This window comes from Sturnira hondurensis, unplaced genomic scaffold, assembly GCF_014824575.4.
Source record: "Sturnira hondurensis isolate 20B ecotype Veracruz unplaced genomic scaffold, ASM1482457v3 Scaffold0016663, whole genome shotgun sequence".
Taxonomy (NCBI): Eukaryota; Metazoa; Chordata; class Mammalia; order Chiroptera; family Phyllostomidae; genus Sturnira; species Sturnira hondurensis.
Window position 1 is genome coordinate 7,475,381 of NW_028089294.1, and position 15,807 is coordinate 7,491,187.

Below are 15,807 nucleotides of genomic sequence, written 5' to 3' on the forward strand. Positions count from 1 at the left end.
GGCCTCCATGGGAAGCTAGAGTCCCTATTCCCAGCTAGGTGCCCCACCCGGCGCTTGGTGGGCTGGGGGGTGAGGGGGTGCACTCTGCAAATGGGCAACCAAGGACCAAGGAATTTGAGTACTTTTCCTAGTCACAAAGCTGAGTCCGACCCACACCTTGGGACTCCCCACTCTCTCCATTACCCTGAAGACTCTCCCAGGTCCTTCCCATTCTGCCCTCCGGCTTCACAATAAGGGCAAGACTTTCTTAATCCCCATTTTACAGAAAAGGAAGGAGAGACTCAGAGTTGGACAGCTTGCCCAAGGATGCACCACGGGAAGAAGTGGATGCTGGAATGTTCCTGTGGAAAGGGGGGCTAGGGCCAGAGGGGCTGTGCTGGGGCTCTGTGGAAGCATGCAGCCCCAAGACTGCCCTTGACCACCTTCAGCCAAGCCATGTATGACAGAAGCCCCCCTTGCCTACTGTCCCCAAGTGCTGCCTCTTGCCTCCTCAGTCCTGATGCTGCTAGTGAGCAGTCTGTGGCTGGTGGGGCTAGCCCCAGGCTTGCCCCGGCCCTAGAGCTGCTGCTGGACCCCTGGCAAACACAGTGGCTGCTGGCCCATGCTGTGGGCCACATGGCCCTACCCAGCCTGTTCTTGAGTCTGTTGCTCCTGCCCACAGTGGGCTGGTGGCAGGAGTGCCACCTGGGCACACTGTGGTCCCTGCATGCCTCCACCCTGCTCAACCTGGCTGCTGGCAGGCCTCAGGGCGTTCAGTGCAGCTGGTGGCTGCAGGTACATGCCTGTCCATCTGGCCATCCTGGCGGGGCAGGGTTAGCACCCTAGATGGCCCCATGGGGCCACCATGGCTGTCTCCATGGCTACTGCTCATCCTGACACTATTGCTCACCTCCGAGCCACCTTTCCCGCATCCCTTCTGTGGTCTCCTTGCTGGCCTGGCTGACATAGCTGAGGTCTTCCAATGGCTCGGAGCGGTGGCTGCAGGTGCTGCAGAAGGGCTTTTTGTGCAGGGTCTTGGCGGAGTGCTGGCTGCTCAGGCTCCTTCCCACCCCAGGCAACGTGGCTGCGCTGCCTTCCACCCTTCCTGGAGTGAGGCTTTCACCCCTGGACCTCCTCACGTGGCCTCCCTAGGCTTTGGTCCCACAGCAAAGATTCAGCCCTATTTCCGCCAGGCCTGGGGCCCATGCAGCTGACCTGGGATGGGTCTGCAGAGGTTGGCCTGGCCTGGACCAGGCCCAGATTCCCCACAGGGACCCTACGGTGGGCAGTCCTAGATGAGCAGATGCTGCAGGAGGGGATCCAGGCCTCGCTCCTTGAGGGGCAAGTCCAGGTTCCCAAGAGCTCACTATGGCTGCCTAAGTCTTCTGTCTCCTCTTCGGGCTGCAGCAGCTGGAGTACATGGGCTTTCCCACAGAGCAGGCAGTTGGTGGCGCTAGCAGCCACAGGTCACATTGAGGGTGCTGTGTCACTGCTGGTCAGTGGGGAGGTGGGTGCTGAGGCCCTGGTGGCTGAGGCCCTGGTGACTGAGGAGAAGGGTGGGCCTGCTCACCCTGAGGGTCCTGGGCCCTCCTAGCCACAGGCCCTCCCTCAGGTGACAAGAGGCCTGGCCTATGTGTCAGTAGTCCGAGTGCCAGCAGGCCAAGTCACAGTGGGTGCAGGACAAGCCCCACAGCACCCGGTACTGGCGCTGCTTGGAATAAAACCAGTTCACTTTCTAAAAAGAAGAAGAAGAAGAGGAAGAGGAAGTGAAAGGAAGGAAGGAAGGAAGAAAGGAAGAAGAAGAAGAAGAAGAAGGAAGAAGAAGAAACTCACAATGGCCTCTAGATTCCTTCCTGTTGCGGTGCTAGATGGCAGACCAGCCCTCAAGAACCTGCGGCCGTCAGAGGGAGGGGTGGGTGCAGTCGTCACCAAAACCTGCTGTACTTACGTCAACCCTTCAGGTCACATAGACAAACACATCAGAAAAATCTATGGCCAGCCTACCTGGCTTCCCAACTTTGGAAAGAGGACCCCACTGCCAGTCCCATCCGGGGTGCTGCGAAGTCCGCTCTCCCGCCACTGCCTGGTTTCTACTCCTCCTTGGGCCTCTCGCAGTTACAGTCCTCCTCATCTTTGGGCCATGACTGTTTAGCCCCCTTCTCAAATTTGTTGCCTCTAGGATACAACAGTTGCATATCACGATGCTGCAGGGATTCTGGCCCATCCCAGCATGGGGAGAGTCACCCAGCAGCCTCCCTGTTCCAGTCTCAGACCCAGTCCCTTGTCTCCCTCATATCAGGCAGGGGCCATGACCCTTGTCGGCAGGAAGCAACTACTGAAGATCCACTGACCAACCTCCCAAATCACCCCTAAAAGACTTCAGGGACGGGAGTCTCTGAGGGGGAAATGCAGGTTAGTGAGAAGCTAGAAAAATGGCTTAGCAAGTGGAATAGGGAAACTGAGACCGATGGCCAAGCAGTTTCTAGCCAGATAGAGAGGGACACCAGGGTAGAAAGCCCCCGGGCCCTGCAGAGGGCAACGCTGGCAAAACAAGGACCTTGCTCCTAGGGTCCCCTTCCCTCCCAGGACTTTCCTTCCTGGAGATAACATCTAGGAGATAACAGGTAGGCAGGCCTCTGTTGTATTTCCCCTCCAGACCCAGAAAAGCAGCCAAACCAGACCCGGGACACCGCAGCTGACCTCAGGAGCAGCTGCATCAGGTAATGACCCCTGCCTTGGAGCCCACAAATCCATTTGAGATCACCACCCTGAGAGGGCTCACCCGCAAAGCTGATGACAGAACTGGATTCAGACCCTCCTCTGGGACCTCCTCTCAGCGCACCACCATTAGAAGATTTTAGGGTGGAGGATCCAGTGCACGCTTTCCCTCCCCATCCTGGGAGCCCACTCACACCTGTCCCCTCCCCTCTTCTCCCACAAACCTGCATCTCCTAAACTCTAGGAAAGCCTGCCAGACTTGTAACCAGGGCAGCAATGGGCAGCGGCAGTTCGTCTGGGGCAACCCCCTGAACCTGTCTCCAAGGCCCCCTTTTCTCTGACTTCTCAGTGAGCTAAAGCCGCCCTGCCTAGGCTCATTTCTTCTCTGTAACATTCCCAGAAAGCCAGGGCAGCCTCGCTTAGGCCCTGCAGTTGCTTCTTCTATGCTAATTCCTTCCTTGTTTCTTTGTCCCCAGCTTTAATAAATGTACCCTCATAATCACCCGGACTCACGTTATGAAATCTTTCTGTACATAGTCAAGAACCCACACACTACCGGAAGGTCCAAGTCAGGCCCCTTAAGGGCCAGGTCCCCCTTTCTAGTAACATGGGAGAGTGGCTGGCCCAGGCTGGAATCTGGCCATGTCCATAGGCTGCTTTTCTGTGTGGCTGTAAGCAGCTTCCCAGCTGGGTGAGCCCAAGCAGGCAATGAAAGGCCAGTGGTGCTTGGCTTACCCCTTCTGTGGCCAGATGGCTTATTTCACCACTGTCTCCGAGGTGCCCCTGGGACACAGCAGCAACTCTCTGGGGTTTCTATTGCAGGAGTGAGGCCCTAAATGACATCAGTGGTAGAGCAGCCAGGTGTGAACCCAACTTGGAGTCTGTGTGCGGCCAGGGGCTGCAGTCACAAGTCCGAAAGGACCCAGGGTGGGGGTGGGGGCTCACAGGAGGCGGGGGAGGTGTTGGTGCTTCAGGGAAAGAGGCTGAGGGGGACTGCAACGCTCAGAGAAGGCTGCACCCTAAGCTGCATCCAGGCCCCAAAGCTTGATTCTGCCACAGCCTTCGCATCATTCTTGTTGGGTGAATAAAATTCCAGAATTATAGTCTCCCTCTTTTTATTGTTTTAATTTTTAACCTTTGGAAATGGAAATCCTTTATTGGGGAGAGTGGGGTGAGGATAAGTGGGCTTGGAGGAGCAGATATTCCAAGATTCTGGAACAGAGAGGCTCTCTGGCTCTAGCCAGTACTGTTGCCTGCTGCCCTCTCGCTGTGGACGCTGCAAAGAGAAGTGGGGGAAGCTGGGATATGAGAGAGGCAGACAGATTGAGAGGCCCCTGCAAATGCTGGGATGTTTGGTTAATAGTGTTGGAAGCTGATGGGGAGGGCAGAGACCCTGTCACATAAATATTAAGTCAACAAATATTAAGCGTTTGTTAGAAATGTGTCAGGGGATGGCTAAAGATTTGTGTTTTAAGGGAAGGAGTGTTCGAGCTTACACTCAGCTTCAGTTCTCTGAATGCGGAGTCAGCAAGGTTGATCCGTGATGTGCACAAATGGCCTTTCCGGTGGCCTCGATCTGGTTATGGAGGTTCCCGTCTCCCTTTGCCGGGAGCCATCAGAAACTCTCAGTCATTTACACTTCGGTGTGAATATGTAGCTGTACTCTCTCCCAGAGCTATCTGCATTCCAGGACTAAACTTCCCCCCCAAATTGCTGTTGCTGTAAAAGGCATTTCAGCCCCCCAAGGAGCAAGGAAGGGGTTTATTTTGGGTAAAGAAACAGTGTTAGCCAAATTTTTCCAGTTGCAAGTTTACCTAATTCAGCCCACAGGCAAAGGTGGAAATTGCTGGCTGACTCACACTGGGGGGGGAAAAGCTGAGGAGGCTCCCGGATGTGGAGGGAGCCCTGCAGGCAGGCAGGCCGGCCTCTGCGTCCCTCCGCACCGCGGCCTCCTGCCTTCCTGCAGGCAGACGCTCCACCCGGCAGAGGGCGCTGTGGGAGGATGGACTTTATGGAGCTGATCTGGGGCAGCTTTTGGTGAAGGAGCAGGGAGGATGGAGAGTGGGTTAAAGAGGTCTAGAAGCTCTGGTGATAACTGGAACACGGGGCATGTGCTCAGTGCGATGGAAGAGCTAAACTTTTTAAAGTATCTTTTTTTTTTTTTAGATTTTATTTATTTTTAGAGAAAGGGGAAAGGAAGGAGAAAGAGGAAGGAAAACATCAATGTGCGGTTGCCTCTCACATGCCCCCTACTGGGGACCTGGCCTGCAGCCCAGGCATGTGCCCTGACTGGGAATCAAACCAGCAACTCCGGTTCGCAGGCTCGCATTCAATCCGCTGAGCTAACCGGCCAGGATGGAAGAGCTAAATTTTGAAGTTTAATTTAAATTCATTTAACATTAAGTAGTTGTGTGTGGTCACTGGCTACTGTAGAGAATGGACTTTATTTGTTCCAGAGGAAGTAGAGACTAATGACAGCAGAGACCTGGAGGTGCAAGGGTTTGGTATGTGTGTGGAATGTGCAGCTTTCAGCAGGGAGCTGGCCAGTCCTCAGTGGGACACATGTCCTTCCATCCTGCATCCAGATGGCAGGTCCTGCTCCGGTTGGTCCTTGGAGAAAGAAGTGGCCACGGAGAAAGAAGTTGTCCCCGTTGGGTCAGGCACTGGGCAGATGTTTTCTAAGGGAAGTTCCTCATAGGAGTCCCCTGCGACTCTCACAGTTCTCCCCGGCTCCCTCCTGAGCCCGAGTGCACATCAAACACCAGTCCCTCATTTTGCTGACATGGGAAGGAGCCTCAGTGAGGGGAAGGGGTCTGCTCACAGCCCCAGAAGGGAGCAGAAGCAACCTCTCATTACCCAGCATTCGTTGCCTTGTGGTTAAGCCTTTCTTTAGAGATTCCACCAACATCCTTCCTGTGAACATTTCCCTCGAAATGGAGTGGGAAGGGGCCAGGAATGTGGTTTTCTTTGCCCAGACTTCAGTTGTTATAGTCAGGGCAGCGCTGTGCAGACGCCAGTCCTGTGGATGATGAGAACTCAGTTCCCGACTCTCTCTCATCCTGCTCCTTCTGCCGGGACACGTCCCGCACTACCCCTGCCCCGTCCCCGCAGCAGGCTCAGGGGGCTCCCTCTCCCGCTCAGCTTGGACAGCCTGCCCCTGAGAGCCTCCCCTGACACCCCGGATAGCCTGTCCTTGGGTGCGGCCCGCAGCCCAGGCTGCCCCTCTCCTGCCTGCCATGCTCACTGCCCTGTCGGCCTCTCCTGAGTCCAGAGTTCAGGGACAGTGAGGGCTGGGCTGGCTTTCTCACCGTCCCTCCAGCCTCTAACACAGGGTGCCAGGCCCCACACTAGACAAACTCCTCAACCTCTCTGACCCAGGACAAAATGGGAGAAAAGGACTGAATCCCTCGGGTTGACAGGGCATAGAGAGGTAAATACGCAAATATCTTGTCCAAGGGCCTCACTGATTATAGGCGAGTTCCTTTTTCTTATCTTCTCATCAGGAAAACCTATTTTCACGGAAAGGTAACTGACTGTGGAAGGGGGAGGGTTGGCAGTCCATTCTGGGAGGCCGGTGGGCAGCCTAAAATGTCATGGAAATCACAGGCCTTAGAAGCTGAAAGGAAGGCAGGCACCAGTTCATGCAGCTGAAACGCCTGCCTGAGCTGATCACACAGCTGGGGCGAAAGACCCAAAGGGAGAAGAGGGCTGATGGGTGAATTGCGCCCAGACCCCTCCGCTGCCAATGAGTCTCAGCAGAAGCAGGAAAATTGAAAGGTTTCTTTCAGAAAGACCGTAGGCCCGTGTTTATCATATTACTGGGGGTGATTCATAGGCAGGTCATGAAATCAGTTTAGTAGCTTTGACCAGCATTACAAAGACCAGAAAGACCAAAAGACCAGAGTGGTTGTCGCTGCAGCTGAAGGAAACCTTTTGGGTTGAGGGGGGGCTAGAGAGTGATTTTGCAGATTGAGGTAGGTTGGGCAGGACTTGAGTGGCCTGCCAATTACTTCTCATCTATAGGGCAACCTGAAGGAAAAAGGAAGACTTGGGGAGGGTGGGCGGAGCCTCAGTGGGGCTTGCCTGGTCATGATGGCAATTAAGGCGGTGTCAAAAAGGAGAGGCATTGTGGACAGAAGTAATCACCCAGGCGGAGCCTTCTCCCCCAGCTGGCCCTGCAGGAAGGGTCTCCACCAGAAGTGACGGGGGCTGCCTGGTCCCTTAGTACATGAAATGCCTCTTACAATGGTGACACTGCATTTATGGAGCACTTTACACTTTTCAGTTCCCGGCCTCTCATTTACTTTTCACAAGACTCCTGGGAGGTGGGAGGGGGATGGGAAACAATATCAGTATCCCATTTTAGAGATGGGGAAACTGAGGATCTGAGCAAGCAGAGTGACTGCCAGACCCAGGCCTAGAGTTCAGACTTCCCAATTTCTGAATGGGTGCCCTTCCCACACAGCAGGATGAGGGCTCCGTGTTTAGAGTGTGGGTACAAGACCTTGGTTGCCCGTTAGAATCACCTTAACAGCCTCCCAAATATGCCAGTGCCCTCCCGCACTCCCCTTAGACCAGTGAAATCAGAATCTCAGGGGGGTGGGGCTGGGGGCTGGGCATCAGCATCTTTAAAGCTGCCTCTGGAACCGGTTGGGAACCAGGGCCACAGTGGGGGCCCATCCCCCAACCACCCCGGCTCCAGTTTCCTGGGCTCTTCTGCCTTCTTTCCAGCCCTGGCTCTCAGAAACTGGCCTTGGCCCAGCCTGGCCAGGCTACCTGTGAGCTTCCTCGGTGGCCTCCCCCTGCCCCCTCCCCCCAACTCATATAGACGTCACTGTTGTTTTGTAGAACAACCCCTCTGGGAGCTGCCACTTAAGCCCGATCCTCCAAGCTGAAGTCCCCTGGGGCCCCTGAGATGAGGTTTGAGCGGGGAGATGGGGAAGCAGGTGGTTCTGACAGACAGAAAGCAAACAGCTCACGGGGTGGCAGGCTGCATTTATTCATGGTTAATTCAGACACCCTTCAAGTCCTCTCTTGGCGTGCTGCTCAGAAAAATAAATGTATTATTTAAGAAACCCTGCAGGCTTGCCCCGCATGCTCTACCCACCCCTCCTGAGAGAACATGGAGCATAGAAAATAATGTGTAAAGCCAGGGGGAGCTTTCTAGGGAGCAGGGGGAGGGAGGAGGCTAGAAGATAGGGGACGTGGGGCTTGGGTCAGGTTAGAGCAGAAATCTCATCCTTTCTCAGTGCACAATGAGACCGGGTGGGTGTGGGGCTGCGAAGGGACCTCGATGGAGCTGTGACGCTGCACGCACCTGAAGGCGCCATAGCTGCTCCAGGGGCAAGAGTCCAGGCCCTGAGTCCATGCTGATGCGCCGTCCTGGGGTGGGGAGTGGCCTCAGCGGCCCTCCGTCCCTTCCCACCCCACAGCATGGAGCGAGCCTGTTACATGTAACCACCGCAACAAAGAAGCCCCAGCTCCTCTTCTGGACTCAGAAGTGCCCTAAGCGATCTGTCTGGATGTGCTTTCCAGACGGTGTGCATGTGGAATTGTGCTTTTTGTTTGTTAAGAAAGTAAAAAGTTACAGTAAGACGAAACCACCTGACCCACAGCCCCTGCGGTCTCTGCCTCCGTGGGCTGCCATCTGCCTGGGTTCCCTGGAAGCTTCTCCTTTGGCCCTGAGAGCTCAGTCACCCCTCATCCAAAGCACGCAGGGAGAGGGCCTCTGCTAGCAAGCCTCACTGAGGGTCACGGGAGCCTGGGTAAATTTAGCAGCCCTTTGCCCGGGCTTCACTTGGGTTTGGACGCGGGCTTCTGTGTAAAACACCATGCAAAGTGTACATAAAATCCCTCAGGGCAGAGCAGAATTTTCCAGGCTCTTGTAGATCTCCAGTGAGTTAAAAATGGAAACTCTTTCTCCTTACAGTGGCCCAGACTAAAATTTTTCCTTGGGGAATGGGGCTAGCTGCTCTTCATAAGGCCGATGAGTGTGTGTTTGCTGTGATGCGTGATTCCCAGGACTGTCAGGCATTTTCCACGAGCTGAGTGCTCAAGGATGCCTGAGACTTCTGCCTCCCTTACCAGAGCAGGAAGCTCTGGCTTCAGTCAGAGGACTAGGGGCGTGGTCAGGAAGTCACCTGGCCTTATTAGCAAGCAAGGACCCCATGGGTAGCTTCTCTACTTCTCTGCTAAGCTCTGAGAAGGCTTGGCTATTCACCAAGACCCCAGCCTCTGCATGGCCACAGCTGGGAGGCAAGGGCTTCTTAAAAGCCTGTGCCTAAAATAAAATAAATAATAAATAATATAGTAAATAAAATTTAAAAAGTAAAATGTAAAATTTAAAAAATTGAAAAAAAGCCCGTGCTGTTTCTGAGGGGTGAGTGTGTGGGCCTAAGGTTAGGAAGCAATGTCTGGCGCCTGGGGAGTTGTAGACTGCACTGAGCAAGCTGCAGGTCAAACCAGAGACCCCCACATGGTGGGCGAGGCCACAGTGTCTAAGAAAATGGAGCCCTTTCTTAGCCTGAGGTTCTAAAGAATCTGCACCACAGAAGGGGGCCCTCATCAGTGTCGCTGTTTCTGAAATGAGAGGAAGCCCCCACCCCTGCTTGTTAAGGAGTTCTGGTTCTCCATGCCCACCCTCAAGCAGGGTGTCATACAAGCCCTTTAGGTGTGGGTCTAGGCTTCATGAATCCCCCTGAACTTGGGAGCCTGACTTTCCCCAGAAGCACTGAGCCCTTTGGCCTGAAGTGATGGACAGTGATGGGGGAGGGACCAGGAGAACTTGGGTAAAAATACACACCTGCCACTGGCTCCTGAGCTACCATTGTATGTTGGAGGTTTGTGTTTCTCTGGGAGGTTGCTGAGAGGGAATGGTCCCTCCCTGCCTCCTCAAACCACAACTCGGGTTCCTTCGGAAGCTTGCCCAGGCTGCCCACAATCACCTCCTTCCAAAGGCAAAGCATTGGAAAGGGAGCGACAACAGCTAAAGCTGAGGCGTGAGCACTTTAGCAGAAACTTTAGGGAAAGCTGCTGACAAAGAAGATTGCCAAAGAAGGTTTTGAGATTTTTCTTCTCGGGAGGCAGGTCCTGTTTCCTCCTGTGGGGATGGGATTCTGGGTAGTCCTGTGTGCCAGTCAACGGGATCACCTGGCCACCTCTTTGGCCCATCTAGTGCAAAGAGCCTTGAAGGCTGGGTCACAAGCCCCCTGTGCTGTCTTGGGGGCTCACTCACTCCTTCCAGGCAGGCTGCTGTTTCGCTTGCTATTGAGACCTCGTGGTCTAGGTGCCTCTATCATGGGGAGCTCTACCTTCCCGCCTGGGTGGCTCAGATCCCCAAGTTATTTCTCGTTGCCTAGGTGACACCTCTAATTGGATGCCTTTTAATCTTTTGCTCTTTTAAAGGGATACATCTGACACTTTATTTAGGTCCTGTGAGAGGACCCTGCCCTAGAAAACATGTGCCTGAGTGTGCAGTGCCTCCAGCGTGACCAGAGCCGTCACTGAGACACAGGCAGGGGGCTCAGGAGCTGGCCCGACAGTTGACAGTTGTGGTGCATCCTCTGGAGGCGCGGCCCCCAGGACGCCTTCCTTTCAGAGGAAGCAGCCTGACTTCTCTCCGGCCACTCTACCTCACTGGCTTTACCCCAATCCCAGGGCTTGTGTTTTCAAACCTATTTCAGCACAAACTAGAAATTACCCAAAGTAGCTGGAGAGCCACTGAGATCCCAACTTATTTTTTTTCTTTCTGCCATGAACTGGAAGGGGAAAGAAGAGGCTGACATTTAAGTGTGACTCTTAATAGTAGTGTGTGTGTGTTCCAGGCTCACATGCTTCCCTCACTGCCACGGAGAGAGATCTCATGGCTTTCGATGCCTTTTGGTGGTGTGAGGTGTCCAGTGCTTTCCTAAGACTTCCTGTCAGAAGATTATATATATATATATATATATATATATATATATATATATATGTGTGTGTGTGTGTGTGTGTGTGTGTGTGTGTGTGTGTGTGCCTGACTAGACTATTGCATTTGTCCTTGGAATCATCATCTTTGCAGATGAGACAATGGGCTGAAAGGGTGTTGCTCTTTCATATTCCAAGATCCTTATCCTTTCAATAAAGGATGGGCATCTGACCTTCCTCCGGGGCAATGTGGCAGAGGGTGAGTCTGGGAGAACCTGTCTGTCAGCTTGAGGATCATTCAGAGCAAAATCTGAATCCTTTGGTTCTCAGGCCAGCGCTCAATCCACTGAGCTACACCAACCAGGGCTAAAATCTGAATCCTAAAACTGCTCCCATCTTGCTGTTCCACCAGCTCCCTCCCTATCATGTGTAGAGGAAACAACTTCACTTAATTACCAGTTGGAGGCCAAATAAGGTTTAGAATGGGATGTGCCCTCAAAACACTATGCGCTCTGGAGCCAAGTTCTCTGACAGTTACAGGACGGCTGCTTTGACTTCCTGGTGCCGTGGCACCCGGCCTCAAGGGTGCAGCTGGCGCAGCCCTGATTTGGAGAAGGAGGGGAGGGCTGGAGGCTGAGCTCTGCATCATCAGGCTCTTGAAAAGGGAAAAACGTTGAACTGATCAATGGCAGTTGAGAAAAAAATACACACTAGCAAAGCAAAATGGATGATGCTCGTGAAAGAGAGGAGGGTTGGGAGATTCAGAGATGTAAGGGGAGCCTCTGAGATCAGGCAGCTGAAGCAGAGCAGGGCTCCTGCAGCCCAGTGCTCCCCTCCCGGCAGGCAGGCCACTCCAGATTTCCTTCATTCAAAGTAGCTGCCCCGTGTGCTGTGCTAAGTGAACCACAGGCTGAGAAAGGCCAGCTAAGCCCCTTACCACTGCAATTTCCAAACCTCGGGGAAACGCCGCAGTCCGCAAGTTGGTTCTATGTTGCATCTCATTGCGTAATACTACACCATTCTGTGTGTAGCGGCTGTGCTATATATACACATCAGGAGGTAACAGATGGCTCTCCCCACCCCCACCTGTCAAAACTGTGACTATATCACTTCTGACGACCAGAAGGAAGCTGCTAGGCTGGGCCAGGATTCTAAATGCTGCGGAGGTAATTCAGAGCCATGTAAAATTGCACCATATGTTTTGGGGTTGCCGACTGCTTATGTGCATGGGGACAGGGTTTCATGCCAGTCTGCAAAACCTAGGGCTGACACTCTCCTCGCTGCGGTATGCACCCGGTGAGGGGTTGGGTGCCACTTTTTCTTTCCCTGGAGGAGAATCTACTTGGGGCCACGGTTCTCCAACAGGGGACCCACAAGTAAAATAGGTTCCCCCCAAACCTGTCACTGATAACATCAGGCCTGGCCAAATAGTATTTCTTTAAAAATTTTTTTTGGTTTCATTTTATTGGATAAAGATTAAGAAAGCGCCAGCGTCTGAGAGAAGAAAAGCAAGCCACGCCTGGTGTGCCGCCAGCCTGGCGAGGGTCTCTGGCGCAGCAAGAAGGGCAGGCGGGCGGGCAGTCTACCTGGAGGCGCTGGTCTCGGCCAGGCGGTTGTTCATGATGCCCAGCGCACCCACGCCGCCCGAGAAGCCGTTCTGGCGCGTGTTGACGCACACGCTGCGCGGGTAGCCGTTGGCCGTCTCGGACAGCTGCTTCTGCAGCAGCGCCAGCGATACCTTGTTGGAGGCGGTGAGGTCGCGCATGGAGATGAGCTCGCCCGACAGGCGGCGACCCTCGGCGTCGCTGTCGGCGGCCGCGGGGTCGACGCCGAGCGCAGCCAGGCGGCGGCGCAGCCGGGAGCCGGGGGTGATGGCGTTGCGCCGTGCCAGGGGTGCGCCAGGTGCGGGGCAGCAGCGGGCGCAGCAGCGACAGCTCAGCTTTCGCAGCATCCAGTTGAGCACCTGCTTGATGAGGATGGAGATAACATTGAAGAGAGAATAGATGCAGCACACACCGAGCAGGATGAAGAGGAAGTTTCCCAGGCGGTAGAGTCCCTGGTTCCTGTAGGCGGCGTGCTGGCTGCTCACCAGGTCCCCGAAGCCGATGGTGCTGAAGGTGACGAAGCAGAAGTACAGTGAGTCCATGTAGTCCCAGCCCTCCACGCTGGTGTACATGGCCGAGGCGCAGCACGACAGCAGCACGGCGAACAGGCCCAGAATCAGCAACACGTGGTACACTGAGGGCTTCCAGCCCGCCAGGCAGTCGGCCTCCGAGAGCGCCGAGCCGTGGCGGAAGGTGGCAGGCAGCAGGCCACTGCGGCGCAGCTGACGCTCCCGGCAGGTGCGCATGATGAAGGCCAGCAGCGAGATGATGCGCTCCAGGAACAGGTTGAAAAACAAGATGGTCCCAGCACAGCCGAAAAGCCCGTAGGCAATGAGGAAAGCCTTCCCGCCCACAGTGGCGGGTGTGGTCATGCCGAAACCTGCAGAGACAGGACAAGGGTCAGCGAGGTCCTGGGTGAAAAGGAGGTCCTTACCGGGTGGGTGCTCTGAGTATGCAGGTGATGACGTGGCTTCTACCTTGGCATGGTGATGACGTGGCTTCTACCGTGGCATGGCTCAAACAGAGAGGAGTTAGTATTTAGACATTTCTCTCCCTTAGTGGCATTAGACATTATTCCTGATTTTGTTAGCCCATAAACTGTTGGAGGAGACATAGCCCCTCCTGTGGGGGAGCTTAAGTTCAAATGGGCAGGCCAAGCCCTGGCTGGTGTAGCTTCCTGAGTTGAGTGCCAGCCTAGGAACCCAAACCTTGCCAGTTCAATTCCCAGTCAGGGCATGTGCATTGGTTGCATCCGGGTCCCTAGTTGGAGGTCTGTGAGAGGCAACCAGTCCATGTATCTCTCGCACATTGATGTTTCTCTCCCTCTTTCACCCTCCTCCCCGCTCTCTCTAAAAACAAACAAAATCTTTAAAAAACAGGTGGGGCACGATGGTTACTAGGAAGGACTGATCAGGACACAAAACAGAAACCACTGCACCCGTGCAAACCACTTGCTTTTGTAGGAGGTGCCTACAAAGCAAGTGTCATCTGCTCTTTGATTCCTCGAATCGGTTTTTTAATGTAGCCAGTGGCACCCTTAGGCCTTATCAGGATAGCATTCCATTAAAGGTTTCATTTTATATGGGACTTCTGGGGACCAGGTAGAGGGTATTCAGTCCAGGGAGCTATATTTGGTGGTTTCTGAAAAGAGGCTTATGGAACCGACAAAAGGATTGAGAGTGAGTCCACAATCTTCAGAGAGTAAACATGGTTTTGCTGTTGAGTGCCAGCTTCTTCTCACCCAAGGACCACCATCATCCCTGCTCTCACTCGAGAATGGAAAGGTTATGGTCCAGTGCGGTCCTGCGCTGCTTCTGTCGTGGCAGATCGGCTCTGTGCCTGGGCAGCCGTTGTTTATTGCTTCGAGCTCTTATAATTAAGTCTTAATTCACCCACGTACTCAAAGCACAGCCTTTAAAGGAGATTCTTTATCAGTTGATTTCTGCAGAAGGCTTGGCTTCCCACCAGTGGGCTCAGCCCATGCCACGCAGGGCAGCCCAGAGAGGTAGCTCTCAGCCTGCTGCCAGCTTTAGTTTCTTTGTGGCATTCACGGCTGCCTGACTCTGGTTCTAAGAGGGGATTTAATCTCTTGGTGGGAAGAGTCACTGCTGCTTGGAGTATGAGTTGAAAATGAATCACCTGCCTGAGTGGCACTATGGCACCTTTCAACACCTCTGCAGCAAAAGGTCAGGGGCATCCCTCTTTAATTCGTACCCGATGTCAAGAGGGCTACCTGCGCACTGCTAGTGGGGTCGGGCAGCCCTGGGAAGGAGGACGTAGAGTTTCATCTCTGGGCTTACCATTTCCTGAAAAGGGCCCGAGAAAAAAAAATTTTCAGACTAATTCCTTAAACCTGTGTGCTAATCAGTCTCTAGATTCCCTGGAAAAAGTGCCCACTCACCTGGCCGTGGTCTTGATCTTCTGCCTAGTGGCTCAAGCTAGGAGACAATGTTATGATCGTGAACCCACATTGAGGAAGATGGATTATATCCCTAGATTCACAATTTGGCCACAAGACAGTGAAAGACCAAATTAGCCATGTAATCAGGACTGTCTTCCCAGAGCACCACAAAAGCCTCCATTGCTCTTAGAGAACCAAACTGCAGTCCTTCAGGGCTGGGGCTCAGTCATGACTCCTGTCCCCAAGAGTCCTCTCTCCTCTTGTGGCTCTCTTCCCGGTGCCTGTTGCTGGGGACAGGGGCCACTGCTCCTGCTTGAACGTTCCCACCAAGGTGGACACATCACCTGTGGCTCGGCACAGCTAAGAAAGGTGAGGCTACTCAAACCAGACTCAATGCAGGGCTTGGGCACAGTGGGAGGAATGAGACGCAGAGGGTATCACTGTTTCTGGCTAACAGTCATCTTGCTAGTTGCTGACAAGCAGGGTTTTCATCTGCCCCTTGGGGTACCCACAGGACTGCCCCTGCCTGACCCACCCTCTGAGTCAAAGGTCACCTCTTCCTTCTCCCAGAGCATCCTCAGATCCCTGCAAACTCCTCCTGTCTGGACTCTTGGATCCCACCCCAGGCTTCCATTTGGAGTCGGGTCTCTTGTTGAGCATGTGTCCCCCTGGGTGTCCCTGAATGATGGAACCAGAGTGAGACCTGTTTCTCTACTCCCCTTTCTCCTTCCCCACAGAGGTATGTATGGCCTTTTGCTAGGGCCTCTACATCGCAGCACCACCAGACACGCAGCTGTGAGACCAACGTCCACCATTCATCCCTCAGCAGACAGTGACAAGGGTTTGGCAGGCTTCCTACTAGGCTCAGGGATGTGGCGGAAAACAAGACAGGCGCCTTCTCTGCCCTCAAAGAGTCTCTGGGCTGCCTTCTCAGAGGTTTTGTGCAAATGCTCACCCCTCTGCTGTAAGCAGCTCATCCCCGGGCCAGGGCACAGCTTTGCCCTTCTGCCTCCGAGGAGAGGCTGGGCCAGGACTTGTCCTGGGGTCTCCTCATGGTCATGACTGCAGGCCTAAAATGAGGCCAAATGCTTGACTGGCAGTGGCACTGTCTTCCCAGAAGTGGACAGGCAGGTCACAAGGTTCTCTGACAACGCAGAAGACACTCGATGCAAATATCCCCCTCACTGCTCCAGGTCTGACACC

The 15,807-nt window shown here is 54.1% G+C and overlaps 1 protein-coding gene and 1 pseudogene across 1 annotated transcript in view; one reads left to right on the forward strand and one right to left on the reverse strand.

Moving 5' to 3' along the window:
• Positions 1-307: 307 nt before the first annotated feature.
• LOC119001378 (rhomboid domain-containing protein 3-like) lies at positions 308-1,714 on the forward strand (annotated as a pseudogene).
• Positions 1,715-10,995: 9,281 nt separating this feature from the next.
• Positions 10,996-15,807, reverse strand: part of KCNK12 (potassium two pore domain channel subfamily K member 12) — a 41,485-nt gene continuing 36,673 nt past the window's right edge. Inside the window, exon 2 of the mRNA XM_037066848.1 lies at positions 10,996-13,083. Within this exon, the coding sequence (XP_036922743.1) occupies positions 12,182-13,083 (902 nt within the window). The 3' untranslated portion in view covers positions 10,996-12,181. The remainder of the gene's footprint in view (positions 13,084-15,807) is intronic.